General features: G+C 43.3%; 2 protein-coding genes across 9 annotated transcripts in view; both read right to left on the bottom strand.

Moving 5' to 3' along the window:
• EVI5 (ecotropic viral integration site 5) overlaps nucleotides 1–17516 on the bottom strand; it is a 277847-nt gene that overhangs the window by 96480 nt on the left and 163851 nt on the right. For 4 of the 8 annotated variants that reach the window (XM_075322329.1, XM_075322327.1, XM_075322328.1 and 1 more), the window contains 2 exons: nucleotides 13876–13908; nucleotides 726–872 (listed from right to left, as the gene is read on the bottom strand). The exons of 2 other annotated variants lie outside the window; for them this stretch is intronic. In XM_075322329.1, coding sequence (XP_075178444.1) covers nucleotides 726–872; nucleotides 13876–13908 — 180 coding nt within the window. The remainder of the gene's footprint in view (nucleotides 1–725; nucleotides 873–13875; nucleotides 13909–17516) is intronic. 2 more of the 8 variants (XM_075322331.1, XM_075322330.1) reach the window with 1 other exon arrangement.
• LOC142250172 (uncharacterized) lies at nucleotides 5176–7504 on the bottom strand. The gene is made up of 6 exons (XM_075322326.1): nucleotides 7350–7504; nucleotides 7197–7274; nucleotides 7039–7116; nucleotides 6727–6940; nucleotides 6490–6646; nucleotides 5176–6359 (listed from the first exon to the last, which is right to left on the bottom strand). Exons 1-6 carry the CDS (start codon nucleotides 7389–7391, stop codon nucleotides 5216–5218), a joined length of 1713 nt encoding a protein of 570 aa, XP_075178441.1. The 5' UTR covers nucleotides 7392–7504; the 3' UTR covers nucleotides 5176–5215.

The following is a 17516-nucleotide window of genomic DNA, read 5'->3' on the forward strand; positions in this document are numbered from 1 at the left end:
ACAATACGTTGGGATCACGGGATCTAATCTCTCTTTTTATACACCCTAAAATCTTGTTTGCTTTAGCAGCTGCTGCCTGACATTGAGTGCTGCTGCTCAGCTTAATCTAGAAGAGATAACTAAAGGGGGTGGGGGGATTAGAAAGTGGCCTATTGAATTATATCAGGTTGTGGTCACACTGGCCATTTGGGGTGGTTTTTAGACTGTAAATTCAGTAAATGCACATGTACATTAGCTGCATTGATCAAACTGTTTTGAAGCATCTAATGAGCGTGTGCAAAGATCATTGTAAAGATGGACGTAGGGTCAGGGATGCCGCAACCTTACTCTAATTGGTGGATCCTATGTTTGGAAGCGTTACCTTTAAGTGTAATCCTGCCTCTGGTAAGAAAAGTGCTGTAAACTCTTCATTAGACAACGGGAAGTAAGAGTAAAAAAAAATAAAAATAAAAGCCCCACCGGCGTGTGTGTGTGTGTATATAATATATATATATATATATATATATATATATATATATATATATATATATAAAATGTTTCACAGGTACGTACATCTGATTTCAGAGGGTAAAAATAATAAAATGATAACAATTAAACAGCCTGTAACTGTTGATTTTAAGTGAAGAAGAAAATCATTTCCAAACACCACAAGAAACTAAATCATGTGTGAGGTCTGCAGAGAGGAAAGTAGAGTGAAGCACAGATAGTGCAGCCGGGCTCCTTACCACTTGCTGTTGTTGCCGCAGCTCGCTGATGGTATGGTGAGCCTGCTCCAGCATACAGCCGGACTCATCATTCTGCTGTTTCATGGTAGCCAGCTCCCGTTTAATGAGGTAGTTTTCCTCTGCCTCCTGGGCCCTTGTCACTTGTCCCTTTGGACATAATTTTAAGGATTTTGAGCAATCCAGAGGAATTAAGAAAACCTTGAGATTTTGGCTGTATGCACATTCGTTCAATAAGACGGAGGATTTTGCTTTTAAAAAGTGCACAGGACGCTTAAACATAAGAGTTAGCCATTTTGTCAGCAGAACCAATATTTATCAGCAGCCTTAAGAGAAAGGGGTTGTGATCCCACCATTGGGGGTCAGAGCTCCTAGGCCTCAGAGGATATTGCTCTACAGGCCCTAATACATGGACGACCGATCATTTTATGGTACATGAAATACAACTCCTGCAGGGGTAATGTCTGGCTGCTAGCAGGGGCAATCTCTATAAAGGGAATCTGTCAGCAGGTTTTTGCTATGTAAGTTGAAGACCACATGCTGCAAGGATTAGGGTACTTTCACACTTGCGTTCAGCGCAGTCCGTCACTATGGAGAATAGCACAGTCCGTTAACACACTGCGCTATTCTCCATAGACTTGTATGGACGACACACTGTAACAAGTGTCAGCGTTGCATCCGCTGGACGAAGCAGCGTCGTTATTTTGACGCTGCGTCGGGCGGAGGGAACGCAGCATGTAACTTTTTTTTTGAGTGGAGGAAACCTTTATTTTTCACTGCGCATGCTTTTTTTTTTTTTTTTTAAATCAAACTTTATTTTGTTCATTAGTGGCCAAACGTTCAGCTGAGCGCCCGGCCGCCGGCATGTGAGAGCGCTCAACTGTGCGCCCGGCCGCCGGCATGTGAGAGCGCTCAACTGAGCGCCCGGCCGCCGGCATGTGAGAGCGCTCAACTAAGCGCCCGGCCGCCAAGTGATCAACTGATCTTTCACAATAGTCTGCTACCAGTAAAACTGTAAAGAAGAAAAAAAAAAAAAAAAAAAAAAGCTTTACGTTTTGTCGTTTTGTACGATCCGTTGCGCCATTATATGCAACACATCCGTTGCATCCGTCACACAACGCAATGCAACGGATGCCTTTCAACTCAAGTGTGAAACTAGCCTTAACACAGAATTTAGGGATGATTATCTTGTCATGGTCTGATCTGTTTTTTGTTTGCTATATTTGTTTAAACAGCAGAACCCTTATCATTGCTCGACTACAAAGTCACACGCACAGCAGTCCAGCACTGCCCCTGCTGCGATTGTCAATTTGACACCTCAATGCATGTACAATCTCTATAGAGAGCCTGGTGTGGGCAGGGAAATGCACTCAGCTCTGCTAGATGGAGAAATCTAGAAATTCTGATTGTGGCAGAATGGCCGCACCTAGTAATCTAAGTGATACATGATTGGATTCAGAATCTCTTTGCCTACATCATGCTGCTCTCAGAGGAGGTAGCAAAAACCTGCTGGCAGATTCCCTTTAAAAATCAAATTATCTCCAACATCTCATATTATAAAAAGTCAGTCAAAGCTGGCAATTTTGGTGGGACCAGTAGACCATCTAATAAAGGTGTGCACAACTCCAGTCCTCAAGGCCCACAAACACTGCATGTTTTCAGGATTTGCTTAGTACTGCACAGGTGATAATTCCAACACCTCTGCAATACTAAGGAAATCCTGAAAATATACACTGTTGGTGGGCCTTGAGGACTAGAGAGTGGTACACGCCTGATCTAAGGAAGCCTGCAGACTCTTCCCTGAGGGTAGATATTGGTAAGAGAAGGATGGGGCAGGTAGATTTAACATGCCCAATCTTTGTTTCAGGGCACATAAACCATATACCATCACTATAGGTTTCTGACAGTTTTCTCCTTCTTATGGCTATGGTGACAGAAAGGTGCTGTCAGCAGACCTGATCAACGTGAATGGTTGAACATATTGATAAATTATTTCCTAGTCTTGAGAAGACTGGCTGACAACCACTTTACATACCATCCCGTTTTATACAGAACACGTGCAATGGTCACATAGAGCTGAACAATGCAACTTTGAAATTCAGGACTTAAAGTGACAACCCCTACGGCAGAAAGAAAAACAGCCCCTTGGTATCACCAAGTTTAACAAGCCTCTGCCATTATACTAATTGTTGTAAAACTCCCATTACCTTAGTTTGTTCCTTCCCTCTCAAACACCATGCTGAAAAGTGCTGTTTTAGTTGCCTAATTTATGTTCTTTCAGAAGCTGCTTTCAACTGCTTCTCGAGTAAGAACCCATACTCAAGACCCATTTTTTTTTTTTTTTCAAAACTTTTTATTGATTTTCCAATTTTTTATAAACATAACAAGATATTCAAGGTTACACAAGGAAAAACATTTGTCTGACAATATGTGACATAATAGGGTGCAATGCCCCAACTTGATATTTTAAACTGTTTATCTGATTGATATGGTCTCTATTAAACCAAGGCAAAAGTACTAAGAAATAACAGACGCGATACAAGTCAATTAAAATCATTAAGCCCCTAAGGCTACTTTCACACATCAGTTTTCTGTATTCAGGCACAGTCCTTTTTTTTGTCGTATCCAACGTTTCCGTTTTTGTTGTGCAAACCGGAGCCAACCGGACCCACCGGATCCGTTTTTTAACGGATCCGTTTAGAACGGATCCGTTAAAAAACGGATCCGTTGGGTCCGGTTTGCATCCGTTTTGCATCCGTTATGTCCGTTTTTTAACGGATCCGTTTTTTTAACACTAAACAAACAATTAACGAGTTCCGTACTCTGATTGGCTATTGGGAACATATAGTATATATACAGTATTTTGAAGCATATATTACAGAATGAAGACAGAGGCAAGCAGAAACCATGGATGCTATTCTTGCAAATTACACAAAGATCGCTGCAGATTTTATATTTGAGGCAAATCGCTTGGCTATCATCGTCAGAGAAAAGGAGCGACAGCGACTGAGGCGTCAGCGACATCGACGCTTTTGGATCCATCCCCTGACTGCCCAGAGACTGACACGTGGGGTGTTTTCAACCCTATACCTGGAGCTCCGTGGAAACCATGAAAAATTCACAAGCTATGTCCGGATGGCAGTGAATAATTTTGACGTCCTCCTTGGCCTTGTTGCGGACAACATCCGTAAAACGGACACCTACAGCCGGTTCTCTATAACACCCGAGGAGCGTTTGCTGGTTACGCTTAGGTAAGTTTTTTTTTTTTTAAATTGTATCCTCCTGTAAATTGACTTTTAACTGTAATGTGTTTGCTATTATTTTTTTATAATTATTGTCTTTCCTTTACAGATTCCTTGCAACTGGAGAGTCGCTTTCATCCCTCCACTACCAGTTTCGACTAGGAATTTCCACCATCTCGGGAATCATTAGAGACACTTGCCAAGCCTTGTGGGATTGCCTCCATGAGGATTTCATCCCCCAGCCCACCAGGGAAAGATGGCTTGCAATTGCTGAACAATACTATAACATTTGTCAGTTTCCAAATTGCCTTGGCTCAGTGGACGGCAAACATATCAGAATTGTGAAACCTGCTGCTTCGGGGTCAGAATACTACAATTATAAAAAGTATTTTTCAATTGTCCTAATGGCAATAACGGATGCGGAATACAAATTCATCTCAGTGGACATTGGCGCATATGGGAGATCCAATGACTCTCAGGTCTTTAAAATGTCCCCAATGGGGCGGCGAATCTATGGGAATACTTTTGATTTCCCTCCTGCAAGACCTCTTCCTGGCACATGTGAGCCCCCAATGCCCTTTGTTTTTGTGGCCGACGAAGCCTTTCAACTATCCCAACATCTATTGAAGCCATATGCAAGCCGTGGATTGACGCAAACACAAAAAATATATAATTACAGATTATCCAGAGCCAGAAGAATGGTGGAATGCTCCTTTGGGATACTAACCAGCAAATGGCGAGTCTTGTTAACAGCCATTAATTTAAACATTGAAACTGTTGATGAAATAGTGAAAGCATGTGTGGTACTGCACAATTTTGTTTTAACAAAGGAACCTTTGTCGTTGGATGACCAGAGTTTGGAATCCACCTCTTTGTCAGACTACACCAGTCCTGGATTTAGGAGTAGTGTTGCCTGTTCAACAATCCGTGACATATATGCTAACTATTTTGTGTCCCCAGAAGGTAGAGTTGATTGGCAAGATCAAATGGTGTAAGATTTTTCGTCAGTTTTATAACAAATAAAAATAATTATAAATAAATTAAATAATATCTTGTTAACCTTGTTAATTTTAATCTTTCACTCGCTTTAAAAATTTGTAATTTTTACCCCGTCAAATTACAACATGTTATGTTTTTGTATTACCTTATTATTAACTTAACTTGCTAAATAATATTCACACCAAAAAAAACAAGAACAAATAAATACTTTTCAACCAAAAACTTTTATTTTTTATTACATAGATAAATAAATTATAAATTTGTAAATCTTGGGCTTGGGGTGGAGATAGTACTGGAGGGGCTGACAGGTGGGAACACACGCACAGTTGGAGTATTGAGGGTGGAAAGTGGTGTTGGTGGTGGTGGTGGGGAAGTAACAGAAGATGAAGGTGTGGTAGAGAAACCAAGAGGGAAACCAGGAGATGGGATGGGATTTGGTAAGGATTGAGGGGTGGAGTGGAGGGATTGGGAGACAGAAGAGGTGGCGGGTGAATTAGTGGTTTGAGTTGGGGTCATGATGGTTGTGGAAGGCGAGATGTGGTAGTGGGTAGGAAGTGTAGGGGCAGATGTGGTTGGGAGCTGGTACTGGCCCGCAGGCTGGTACTGGCCCGCAGGCTGGTACTGGGCCGCAGGCTGGTACTGGGCATCAGGCTGGTACTGGGCATCAGGCTGGTACTGGGCAGCAGGCTGGTACTGGGCTGCAGGCTGGTACTGGGCTGCAGGCTGGTACTGGGCAGCAGGCTGGTACTGGGCAGCAGGCTGGTACTGGGCAGCAGGGGGAGTAGGGACAATGGCTGGAGGGGGGGCAGGTGGTCTTGTAGGGGTGGGTGGAGGTGGTTGGGAGTCAACCTGCCCCAGAGCCTGCCGTGTGGCTTGCATTACATGCATCTGCTGGTCAAGAGATAGCTTTTCCATGCGCTCTAGTACGGCTTGAAAAAAACAATGATTGGGAGATTTACTTGCATCTAAATGCAGCCTGTCCAGACGCGTGCATAATTCGTGTGTATTTTTTTCCATATTTGCATTTAGGAAGCTAAAAGATGCACGATTTTGTTCGGATAATAATTGAATGGCGTTCTGGAAGGCTGCATTTAGATGCAAGAACTCTGGCGCATAGCTCTTTTCCTGACCCCTATGACGCTGACGCCCAGAACCCAAAGGTGTTCTACTGAGGGCAGCAGTGTCAGAGGGGTGGGGTAGGGGAAAAGCTATCTCATCACCAGCAGCTTCAGGTAATGAAGTCTCACGGGAAGCTCCAGCGCAGGTGGATGGGACAGATGTAGATGGAAGGGAAGGTTCAGATGGGTGGGGTCTGTGCGTGTGTTCACCAGTGGCGGACTGTTCAGGGATCGCTCCTGTCGGGTTCGATGCAGGCTCCTGAGTGCTGCAGACGGTGCTGTTAAAAAGAGGAAAAACAAAACAATAATTAATTTAATTGCTATACATTGGCCCTGACTAAAAACAAAAAAGCAAAAAAAAACTGACATAAAATATTATACTTTGTACATATTGTGTGGAATATTTACCTTCTGCACACCATAGTTGTCCGGAGGAACGACAACGCTCTAAAGTAACGGTACTTCGATCTGCGTCCTCCGGATCCACTCGGGGCCTGCATCTCTTGATTTAACTCCTTTTTGAAGCGATCCCTGATAGACCGCCACCGCTTCTGAAGTTTGTCACCTGAAAGTGGAAAGCAGAAAGTGGTTAGTATACAACACATTACATCATGCAGCATAACCTACTGAACTGTGAATACTTACGCTGTTTCTTCTGGCCACGAGAATTGAGCTCCCCCCAACCTTCTACCGCTGCGTGGCATACCTCGTCCCAGAGTCGACGGGTTACGATCGAATCAGCGTGGCGGCGGTCAGCCATGTTCCACAGCGGCTCCCTCTCTCTAACTTCATCGATGAGGAGGTCGATATTGATAAATCCGGCCTCCTCACCGTCAGAATCGGGAGCACGCTGGGATGCCTGTTCAAAGAAAGAAAAAAGAAATTAAAAAAAAAAAATAGACAAAAATTCACACTGACATGAAAAAAAAAAAAATAAAAAAAAAAAAAAAAACTTACACTATGACCACCGCCACCTCGACGACGACCCTGGGACGGTCTTGGGGGAGCTCTATCATGAGCCCTAGAAGTTGAAGCCTTTAGTGAAGAAAACAAAAAAAAATTATTTACTTATATGTTTGGTGTGCTGTGGTAAACAATTCCTGTATGAAACTTACACTATGATCGCCCGCTCCGTGTCTTTCTCCACCCCTTCCGTCATCTTCTGGCAGCATCTCCTGTGATGTTTCGGCCACCTGTGTAAATGTCGTTGATTTAAAAAAATGTTTTTTTTTGTATTTTTTAAAAAAAAAACCAAAAAAAAAAAATACCTCAGTTTGTGAACCGAAGGGCGGGCTACCAGAAGACGACATTTTTTTGATTACAGGCCACGCACAACAGGACCTCAACCTCAGGAACACTCTTGCACTGCCACGTAAGATCAAAGGACCCAGCAACAGGATGGCCAGAAATGAACCGCAACACTGCACCTGCAAAAAAAGAAAAAAAAATGTCTAAGTACATGCACGCAGCTCACAGCAGTGATCTGTGGACAGTACTGTGGACATTACCTCAGGAACACTCTTGCACTGCCACGTAAGATCAAAGGACCCAGCAACAGGATGGCCAGAAATGAACCGCAACACTGCACCTGCAAAAAAAGAAAAAAAAATGTCTAAGTACATGCACGCAGCTCACAGCAGTGATCTGTGGACAGTACTGTGGACATTACCTCAGGAACACTCTTGCACTGCCACGTAAGATCAAAGGACCCAGCAACAGGATGGCCAGAAATGAAACGCAACACTGCACCTGCAAAAAAAGAAAAAAAAATGTCTAAGTACATGCACGCAGCTCACAGCAGTGATCTGTGGACAGTACTGTGGACATTACCTCAGGAACACTCTTGCACTGCCACGTAAGATCAAAGGACCCAGCAACAGGATGGCCAGAAATGAACCGCAACACTGCACCTGCAAAAAAAGAAAAAAAAATGTCTAAGTACATGCACGCAGCTCACAGCAGTGATCTGTGGACAGTACTGTGGACATTACCTCAGGAACACTCTTGCACTGCCACGTAAGATCAAAGGACCCAGCAACAGGATGGCCAGAAATGAACCGCAACACTGCACCTGCAAAAAAAGAAAAAAAAATGTCTAAGTACATGCACGCAGCTCACAGCAGTGATCTGTGGACAGTACTGTGGACATTACCTCAGGAACACTCTTGCACTGCCACGTAAGATCAAAGGACCCAGCAACAGGATGCCCAGAAATGAACCGCAACACTGCACCTGCAAAAAAAGAAAAAAAAATGTCTAAGTACATGCACGCAGCTCACAGCAGTGATCTGTGGACAGTACTGTGGACATTACCTCAGGAACACTCTTGCACTGCCACGTAAGATCAAAGGACCCAGCAACAGGATGGCCAGAAATGAACCGCAACACTGCACCTGCAAAAAAAGAAAAAAAAATGTCTAAGTACATGCACGCAGCTCACAGCAGTGATCTGTGGACAGTACTGTGGACATTACCTCAGGAACACTCTTGCACTGCCACGTAAGATCAAAGGACCCAGCAACAGGATGGCCAGAAATGAACCGCAACACTGCACCTGCAAAAAAAGAAAAAAAAATGTCTAAGTACATGCACGCAGCTCACAGCAGTGATCTGTGGACAGTACTGTGGACATTACCTCAGGAACACTCTTGCACTGCCACGGAAGATCAAAGGACCCAGCAACAGGATGCCCAGAAATGAACCGCAACACTGCACCTGCAAAAAAAGAAAAAAAAATGTCTAAGTACATGCACGCAGCTCACAGCAGTGATCTGTGGACAGTACTGTGGACATACCTCTTCCCTGGAGCACTGGACTGGAGGACAGCAGAAGTTGAAGTCAGGAGCCGGCAGGAAGTGTGTAGAATGTGCTGGATCCTTTTATAAGTTTTGTGATGAGGAAAAAAAAAAATTTGCGCATGCTCTGTTTAACAAACCGGATGCGGTCACCGCATCCGGTTTAAACCGCATTGCGCCGGATCCGGCATGCATAGACACCCATTGTATACAATGCCGTATTGCGCCGGATCCGGCAGAATGCGGTTTTTTTAAGGGGACAAAAAACGTTACATGATACGTTGTATCCGGCCGCCGCATTCAATTATTTTGCCGCATCCGGAAAAAAACGGATGCAACGCAAAGCCATCAGGTACAATCCGGCAACAATGCAAGTCTATGGGGGATAAACGGATGCGGTACCGTATCCGTTTAACCCGTTTTTTTCCGGATTGAACCTGATGGCAAAAAACTGATGTGTGAAAGTAGCCTAAGCCAACCCCGAATGCTTCCAAATTTTCTGGCACGTCTTGTGGCTACCTTAGCGTCTCGTCTCCCTTTCCTCCGGAACCCACACCTCCGTGATTTTCAATTTACCCAGTTTGTCCTGGCTATCATTCAGAAGGTACCATTCCGATTGTATAAAAGGTGTCATCAGATTATTTATTTCTCCCTGAGTAAATTGACTTTCAATGAAATTTCTCCATTTCCCAAAGAACTTGGGTGTCAACCTGTCTTTGTCCTTTTCCGCTTCCACTTTCTCCAACCTCAATAAATTATGTAATTCCCTGATGACCTCTTTTATGGATGGTCCCTCCCTTTGTATCCAATGCTTTAATATGGACCGTTTGGCTATCATGGCTATGTCATGTACTATTGTATATTTCTTCTTTCCCGGCATGTCCGAACCCCCTCTTACTCCTCCCTCAAAGGAATGGAAAATCCACACCATTAGCTCTAGATTTCCAGAAATTCCCCATGTTGCCTGGACAAATAATCTAACTTGATTCCAGAACCTGTGAATTTCCTTACACTCCCATAGTCCATGTAGCATATCTGTTTTTTCTCTCTGACATTTAGGACACCGCATATCTCTTCCCGGAATGTTGAAGCCCATAATAGCCCTGTGTAAAATTCTAAATTGGGTGTCTCTCCATCTCTCATTGGTAACATGTTTCCGCATCTGTACCCATCCCTTCAATATATCCCCTACAACTTCCTGCCCTTTCAATTGTTTCCCCCACGCTGTTAGGCTATGTGCGCACGTTGCGTAAAAACATGCAGTTACGCTGCGCTTTGTAGCGCAGCGTAACTGCATGCGTCCTGCGGCCCCTGCACAGTCTATGGAGATTGTGCAGGGGCCGTGCGCACGTGGCGTCTAAGAGCGCAGCGCTTCGGCTACTGCCGAAGCGCTGCGCAAAAAGAAGTGACATGTCACTTCTTTCCTGCGCTTTGCCGGCAGCTCCTGCTCTGTCTATGGCAGGAGCTGCAGGCAGAGCGCATGGAATCGGCGCTCACTACGGACATTTCTGCAGCGATCTAAAGCGCACATGTGCTCTTCAGATCGCTGCAGAAATTTCTGCAGGGCTTGTACGCAACGTGCGCACATAGCCTTAGAGTACGGCTATCCTCCCCAGATATAAGCATTCCCCGAAATGTTCGGTAAATTTTGGAAACATTTACACTTGCTACATCACTTTCCATAAGCTCATCAATCAAACTCTTATTCAATTCCTTTCCAAGCTCCCCCAAATCTACAAATACTCCATGCTTCAGTTGTTCATACTGGATGATATGTGAGCTATTAAGTTCATACTTGTCAAGCACTTCCCGTCCTGTCAGCCACCTTCTCTCCTCCACATTCATGACATCCTTCATTCTCTCAACGCCCTTCTCTTTCCATCTAGTAAATAGCTTATTTTCCCGTCCCATGGGAAAGTTCGGAGATGCCCAGGGATTTAAGTACTTAGATACTTTCCATGACAGTCCCAATTTTTTTCTTACCAGTTTCCATGTTAGCATAGTGTCTCGGAATAAGATTGAGTTCCTTATATGCCCATCCGCCCTGGACAATGGGGAGTGTAAAATGGACGCCAAATCCCACGGTGATGCATACTTGGCTTCCATGCCATAGTCTGAGTGCCTGCTCGTTCCTCTCAACCAATCAAACACATGTCTCATTATACACACCAGGTTATAACCCCGAACATCCGGGAAACTAAGACCTCCTTCCTCCGTTGACTTCATCAATGTTCGTAACTTTATTCTAGGTTTCCTTCCCCGCCATATAAAATCCGCATACGCTGAGTTGAGCCTATTTACGTCCCTCAGTTTTAGCAATATCGGGATCGTCTGGAATGGGTACAACAATCTAGGAAAGCTCATCATTTTTATCAGGTGGCACCTTGCCAGTAGTGGTAGAGGCAGACCCTTCCAACCCTTTAGTTGTGCTATAATTTTCCTAATTAGTGGGCCATAATTCATCTCGTAAATTGATTCCACCGTTCTTCCTATATGAATTCCCAGATATTTAAGTGATGTCTGTGCTATAGGAATGCCACATATACAACCATCCCTTACATTCCCCCCTTTTAGGAACAGGATCTCACACTTTTTTTTTATTCAATTTGAATCCTGAGACTAATCCAAATTTTTCAATTAGGGCTAGAGTCTGTGGCAAATCCACGTTAGGGTCCCCCATATATAGTATGACATCATCGGCAAAAAGCGCTGTCTTTATTTCAGTTCCCCTTACCTTAATCCCTTTAAAACTATTCAGACCCTGCAGTATTCTTGACAATGGTTCAATGGCCAAGTCGAATAAAAGGGGAGATAGCGGGCAGCCTTGTCTTGTTCCCTTCATCAAAGGGAACACGTCTGATAAAAAACCTGGAGTGTGTACCCTAGCTCCCGAGTTAGCGTAAAGATTCCTAATGTAAAGCCTCATTTTGCCTACAATCCCTGTGGCCTCTAGTACTTTGTCCAGCCAGCTCCAATTTACATTGTCAAACGCTTTTTCTGCGTCGAGTGTAACTAGAGCGGGTCTTGCCCCCCTCTCTGTCTGTTCCAATCTCACCGCATCCACCACTAGTATTGTCTTCCGGATATTAGTGACAGCGTTTCTCCCTTTAATAAACCCTACCTGATGCTCTGTAATGATCCTTGGAAGAATCGTGGCCAATCTATTAGCCATAATCTTAGATATTATTTTTAAATCCTGGTTTATAAGTGATATGGGTCTATAGCTAGAGGGATCATCCAGGTCTTTAGTTCCCTTAGGGAGTAATTTGATATATGCTACGTTTGAATTTTTAGGAATTTCCTCTCCTTCCAAAAATGCATTAAATACCGCAGTTAAATCTGGCGAGATCAGATCCCTCATAACCTTATAAAACTCGCTGTTAAAACCGTCGGGGCCTGGTGCCTTGTTGGTGTTAAGCTCCCCGATTGTTCTAGTCACCTCCTCAACTGTGATATCTGCATTTAGATCACTCAGATCTTCCTCTGTTACGCTAGGCAAGTGCGCTTGTCTTAACCACTCTGCCTCGTCAGTCATGTCATTGTTTCCTGGCCCATATAGTTTTCTATAAAAATGTCCCAGCAATTTATTAATTTCCTTAGGATCTGTGGTCACCTCCCCCCCCTTTCTTTTTAGTTTGGAAATCACTGTCATTTTCCTGCTACCCCTTGCCAAATTTGCCAGCATCCTCCCCGCCTTGTTGCCAAATCTATGTAGCTCTGCTTCCCTGTGCGACCAAAATAATTGTTCCTTTTTTTTTGCCCATTCGTCGAACCCCCTTTTTGCCTCCAACCATCTGTCTTTCGTCGTGGGAGATCTATTAGCCAAATACTTTGTGTATGCTACCCGCACTGCTTCACTCTGGGCATTATAATTCTCATTGGTTTTCCTTTTGATCATGGCCGCATATCCAATCAGGCGACTCAAGACCCATTTTAAATCTCCCAGTCTGAGCTTCTCTGCTCCCCTTCATATACTCTGACAGTGAGAATGTATAGTGCTTTGAGTATGGATTCTTGCTATAGAAGCAGTTCAAAGCAGCTTCTAATAGAACATAAATTAGGTAATTAAAACAGCACTTTCAACATGGTGTTTGAGCATGAAGGAAACAAAATAAGGTAGTGGAGTTAATAAACACCACACTGAAAATGATGTTTTGACTAGTTTAGGTTATAACAGAAGCTACTTTGAACTGCTGCTCTAACAAGAATCTATACTCAGAACACTACACAAAACACACAAGGGTAGCAGAGACGCTCAGACAAGCAAAGTGTTTGTGAATAGCTTCTTGAGAATGGATTATTGCTAGAGCAGCAGTTCAAAGCAGCTTCTAAAAGAGCATACATTATGCAATTAAAACCGCATTTTCAGAGAGAAGAAAAAGTATATAACTTTGCAAAATCTGATTAAAAATTCTGTTACTCTTTAATATGTTGCCTTTTTGCATTCATGTGGTATATAAATTGAACATTTACCAGCTCCTATTTCATGGATATTGGTTTTGCTCACAAAATGGCGGCTTCAAAAAAAGTTTACATGACAGTTTTACTTGAACCTCCTCATCTCAAGTTCACGAAACATTCTGGACTGCATTAATAAACGTGGTTTACACAAGCCAAAACGGAGCAAGCACAATGAGGATGATATTTTACATTCCAATTAGGGTTAGGATCATGCAAAAATGATCAGACTTGGATCATGCAATGCAGTTAGTCTTTTTGATTAAAAATGATAGTCCGTCCGATTTTAGCATTTTCTCTTAATTATTGAAAATGGGTTAGACACACCGGATTAGGCAGCGTGCAGTTCACAATGATTTAGTAATTAGAAACAAAAGACAGTCCCAGGACTCTAATATATATGTTAAAGGGGTATAATATCCATATTAATGCATGTAATAGTACTGCATGCATCATACCCCGGAAAATAAGAGCTAGAACAAAATAAAACCACTATTAACTAGGATTGGTTGTTATTAAGGACAAAATGTAATGACAATACCTGGATCAATCTATCTGCCAAGGATGCACTTTCCTATGGAAAGGAAAAATTCAGAAAGGAATTTCAGAAAAGAGATGAAAGAAACAAATATATACTTAAAAGAAAAAAAAAATCACGAGTGTAGAGTGAGCAGGTAATGCTACCTTCTTTGAAAAATTGTAAACATAATTTGGGGGAAAAAAATGGAAATATAGCCATTCATTGCGTCTTTCTATCCACCAAAGTCTAACCAGGGGCTCCTGCACCTTACCATACTACACCAAGTTTTAAAGGAGGCCTAAATATGGCCTCCACAGACGATCAGGGGAGCTGCTGTACTTTCATATGACTTTCTATACTACCCTCCCTTGAGAGTACAATGCAGAACGAAACGTGCGTCGGGCAGGCAAATCCCACGGACTCTGCACATAGGTAATGCACATTTAAATCCATTTTTTTATACCATGTATTTAAATTTCAGCACTCACACTTTAGAGCACTATGCACTTTATTTTTTGATGGCTGATTAAAAGAAGTATTTATAATTATATAATTTGCTCCTCCACTGTTTTTAATTGTGTTAGTTTATTTTTTAATATTTATACAAATAAAAATATATATTTTATTCTATGGTGTTTTGTTTCATATGGGCAGGTGTATATTATTTATTTGTCCATGGGGGTCTTTTTGAGATAAGTACAATGGTTATTAAGCACCGTTTGAGGGGGGTTTTTTTTTGGATCATATGTACTTTCATAGGCCTCTGGTTTCATGCTGAAGCTTGTCCTGTCTGATTCGGTGTGGAACCAACAAAAAAAATAAAAATTAAAAATAAATCAAATAAATCTATCATGCTATGTATAGTTTTGCCGGCAATTGCATGGCTTTCTACAAGCACAATTCAGATGAATAGGAATATAAGAATACAGCATATCTGCAGGGGAATATACCCATCCTAGTCCTCTGATGGCATCGGTCTCTTTTTGGCATGAAATATGGCCATATAAAAATCACCTGGAGACCAACCTTAGGGTGATCTCGGCTAGTCTTTGGCCAGGTTTTTTTTAGTCTCATTAAGGCTATGTGCCCACAGGAGAAAGTAACTGCGGATTTGGCTGCGGGAAAACCCACGGATTTTCTAGCTTTTCCTGATAAATCCGCGGGTTTACGCAAGTACAGACACTCCCCATGTCATCCTATGGGATTTGGGGAGTGCTGTATCAATGCTGCGGTATTGTGGAATATGCTGCGGATTTCCCGCAGCCGCACATAACTGCATGTCAATTATTCATGCGGAATTAGCTATGGAATTTCTGCCTTTCCACTAAGGAGATACAGGGCGGAAATTCCGCACGAAATCCGCAGGTTTACCGCAACAATTCTGTAGAAATGGATAGCTGCGGATTCCAGGGAGTTGCTGCGTGAACCTGTGGAAATACCTGTTAAAAAAAAAAAAAAAGTCTGCAGGTACGATCTCCCGTGGGCACATGGCCTTACAGAAGCTGGCATGGGTGCTGTGAAGTATATAATGCCCATATATATGTTAAATTTAAAGGACTTTTGTGGATCACAATTTGATGGCCTACCCAAAAGGACTATTCAACTGATGGGAAACCAACTGTAAGCCACGTAAAAAGGCCATTCCCATCTTCATTAGATAGTGCTTGTTAAAACAAGTATTTTTGCCATTTACTTCTTCACAAAATTCACAGCCGTTTTTTGAGATAGTACCACTTGTTTACAGCTTGTTGCCCTGGAGACAGACCACCGCTGCTACCTAGCTTGTAAACACTGCACTGTAGCTGGCTGTGAATAGGAGGAAACCGTGCCCTCTAGCAAATCTGGCCAGCTTCAATGTAGCTTGCAAGCACTGAACGTGTTCTGTTGTCTAGAAATGGTGGTCTGTCTCCAAGGCAACGAGCTGTAAACAAAAGTGTTAAAAGAAGTGGTGAGAGGCGCTATGCAGTCCGCTCTTCGCCCATCACTTGACCCCTGGGCTCCGTGACCTCGGGGATCCGGTGAGGTCACGTCAAGTTCCTGATCATGTGACATCACCGCGGCCGGCCCCAGTCTTCCTGAGTGACTGGGCTGTGGGAGGTGTTTCACCGCTCGTCACAGCCCAGCGTCACTCCTGCTTGCAGGGCTCTGCTGTAAGGGAGATGCTGGACTGTCACGCTGGGCTGCGATGAGTGGTGAAACACCGCCCACAGCCAATCACTCATGGAGACTGGAGCCGGCCGTGGTGAGGTCAGGTGAGCAGGAAGTTGACGTGACATCACAGGATCCCCAAGGTCATGGAGCCCGGGGGTCAGGCGATGGGGAACAGCGGTCAACAATAGCGCCGCTCACAGGCAGTATTGCCAACATAAGGTATTTGAGAGAATCAAACATAATATCGATGGAGCAAATAATAAATATGGGTGAACCACCCCTTTAAGTCAAGAATGGTTGTGAAGTTTAAGAAGCAGTAAATTGCTAAATTGTTTGGACTTGCAAGCATTAACGCCAAAGCATTTCTGAAGATGGGAATAGCCCTTTAACGTATACAATGCTGTGTCTAGGGGTAGTAGCCTCTGGGTTGGGTATTCCAACATCGTACCTTTTCAGGAAATAAAAACTGTGAAACCCCGCATGTCTGCTACCAAGTAGGTAAAGTATACAGAGCAGTCTGGTCCCGACCATCAATAGTGATCCAAAAAGGAGGTTTAGGGGAGCCGTCATCTAAACAACAGCTTTAAGTGTTCAGCCATCATTATGGTAAAGATATGCATAAGCAGAGGAAGGGGAAAGCTGCAGAAAAGCATGGCAGGATCAGCAAGCCAGCTTTGGGAATGGGGTGTCCCCGACTGTCCTCGATTGGTTGAGCAGGGTACCCAGGACACAGCAGGTAAATATCCATTGCGTACAGGCCCTTTAAGTCAGACTGAGGTGGAGAGATCTATCAAATCCATTATTTCAAGATATTCAGAAAAGATTACAGAGGTTTTCTTGGCCAGGCATGAATTTCTGCAGTCAATATTTGACAGCATCAGGTCGATCCTAATCATGCAAACTATGCACACTGTTAGGAATCTGCTGTTTGCCTTCTGGAGTAGTTGTCATGTGATCGCTCATATGCAATTTGTGTACTTTTGGTCAGATGCAAAATAGCTACCTTTCCTCTTTAATAGAAAGAAGGAAAAGAAGCTAATCAGCCCATCTGTTCAACATCACAAATCACATAAAAGCGTTCACTTATCAACGATTCCAGAAAGCAAACAGCAGAATCCTGACAGTGTGCATATTCTACACTGTTGGGCCTTGGAAAAATGCAGACAGTGACTGCAAAAATACAGGACCAACCCAGAAAACACTTCTCATATAGCTCACATTGATCATAATTAAATTGATTTTTCCTGAGTTTGGAAGTTATCCCCAATTCATTGTTAAAGAGCCCCGTGTGAATGGAGCGGTGCTTTATCATGGGCACCTCTGCCAAATGTATTCTTAATGGCAGTGCTGAAACGTTTGCTCGGCTATCTTTGGGGGTCGCATACAGAATGAATGGAGCTGATGTGCATATGAATAGCCATAAAAGGGACCACTTTGTCGGGATAATGGGTTGTCCCTGAGGTTAGAGCCAAAGTGGTCGGGGCCTTGTCCTATATCCTATACAGAGGGGA

Source organism: Anomaloglossus baeobatrachus, chromosome 8 (assembly GCF_048569485.1).
Source record: "Anomaloglossus baeobatrachus isolate aAnoBae1 chromosome 8, aAnoBae1.hap1, whole genome shotgun sequence".
In the NCBI taxonomy this organism is placed as follows: domain Eukaryota; kingdom Metazoa; phylum Chordata; class Amphibia; order Anura; family Aromobatidae; genus Anomaloglossus; species Anomaloglossus baeobatrachus.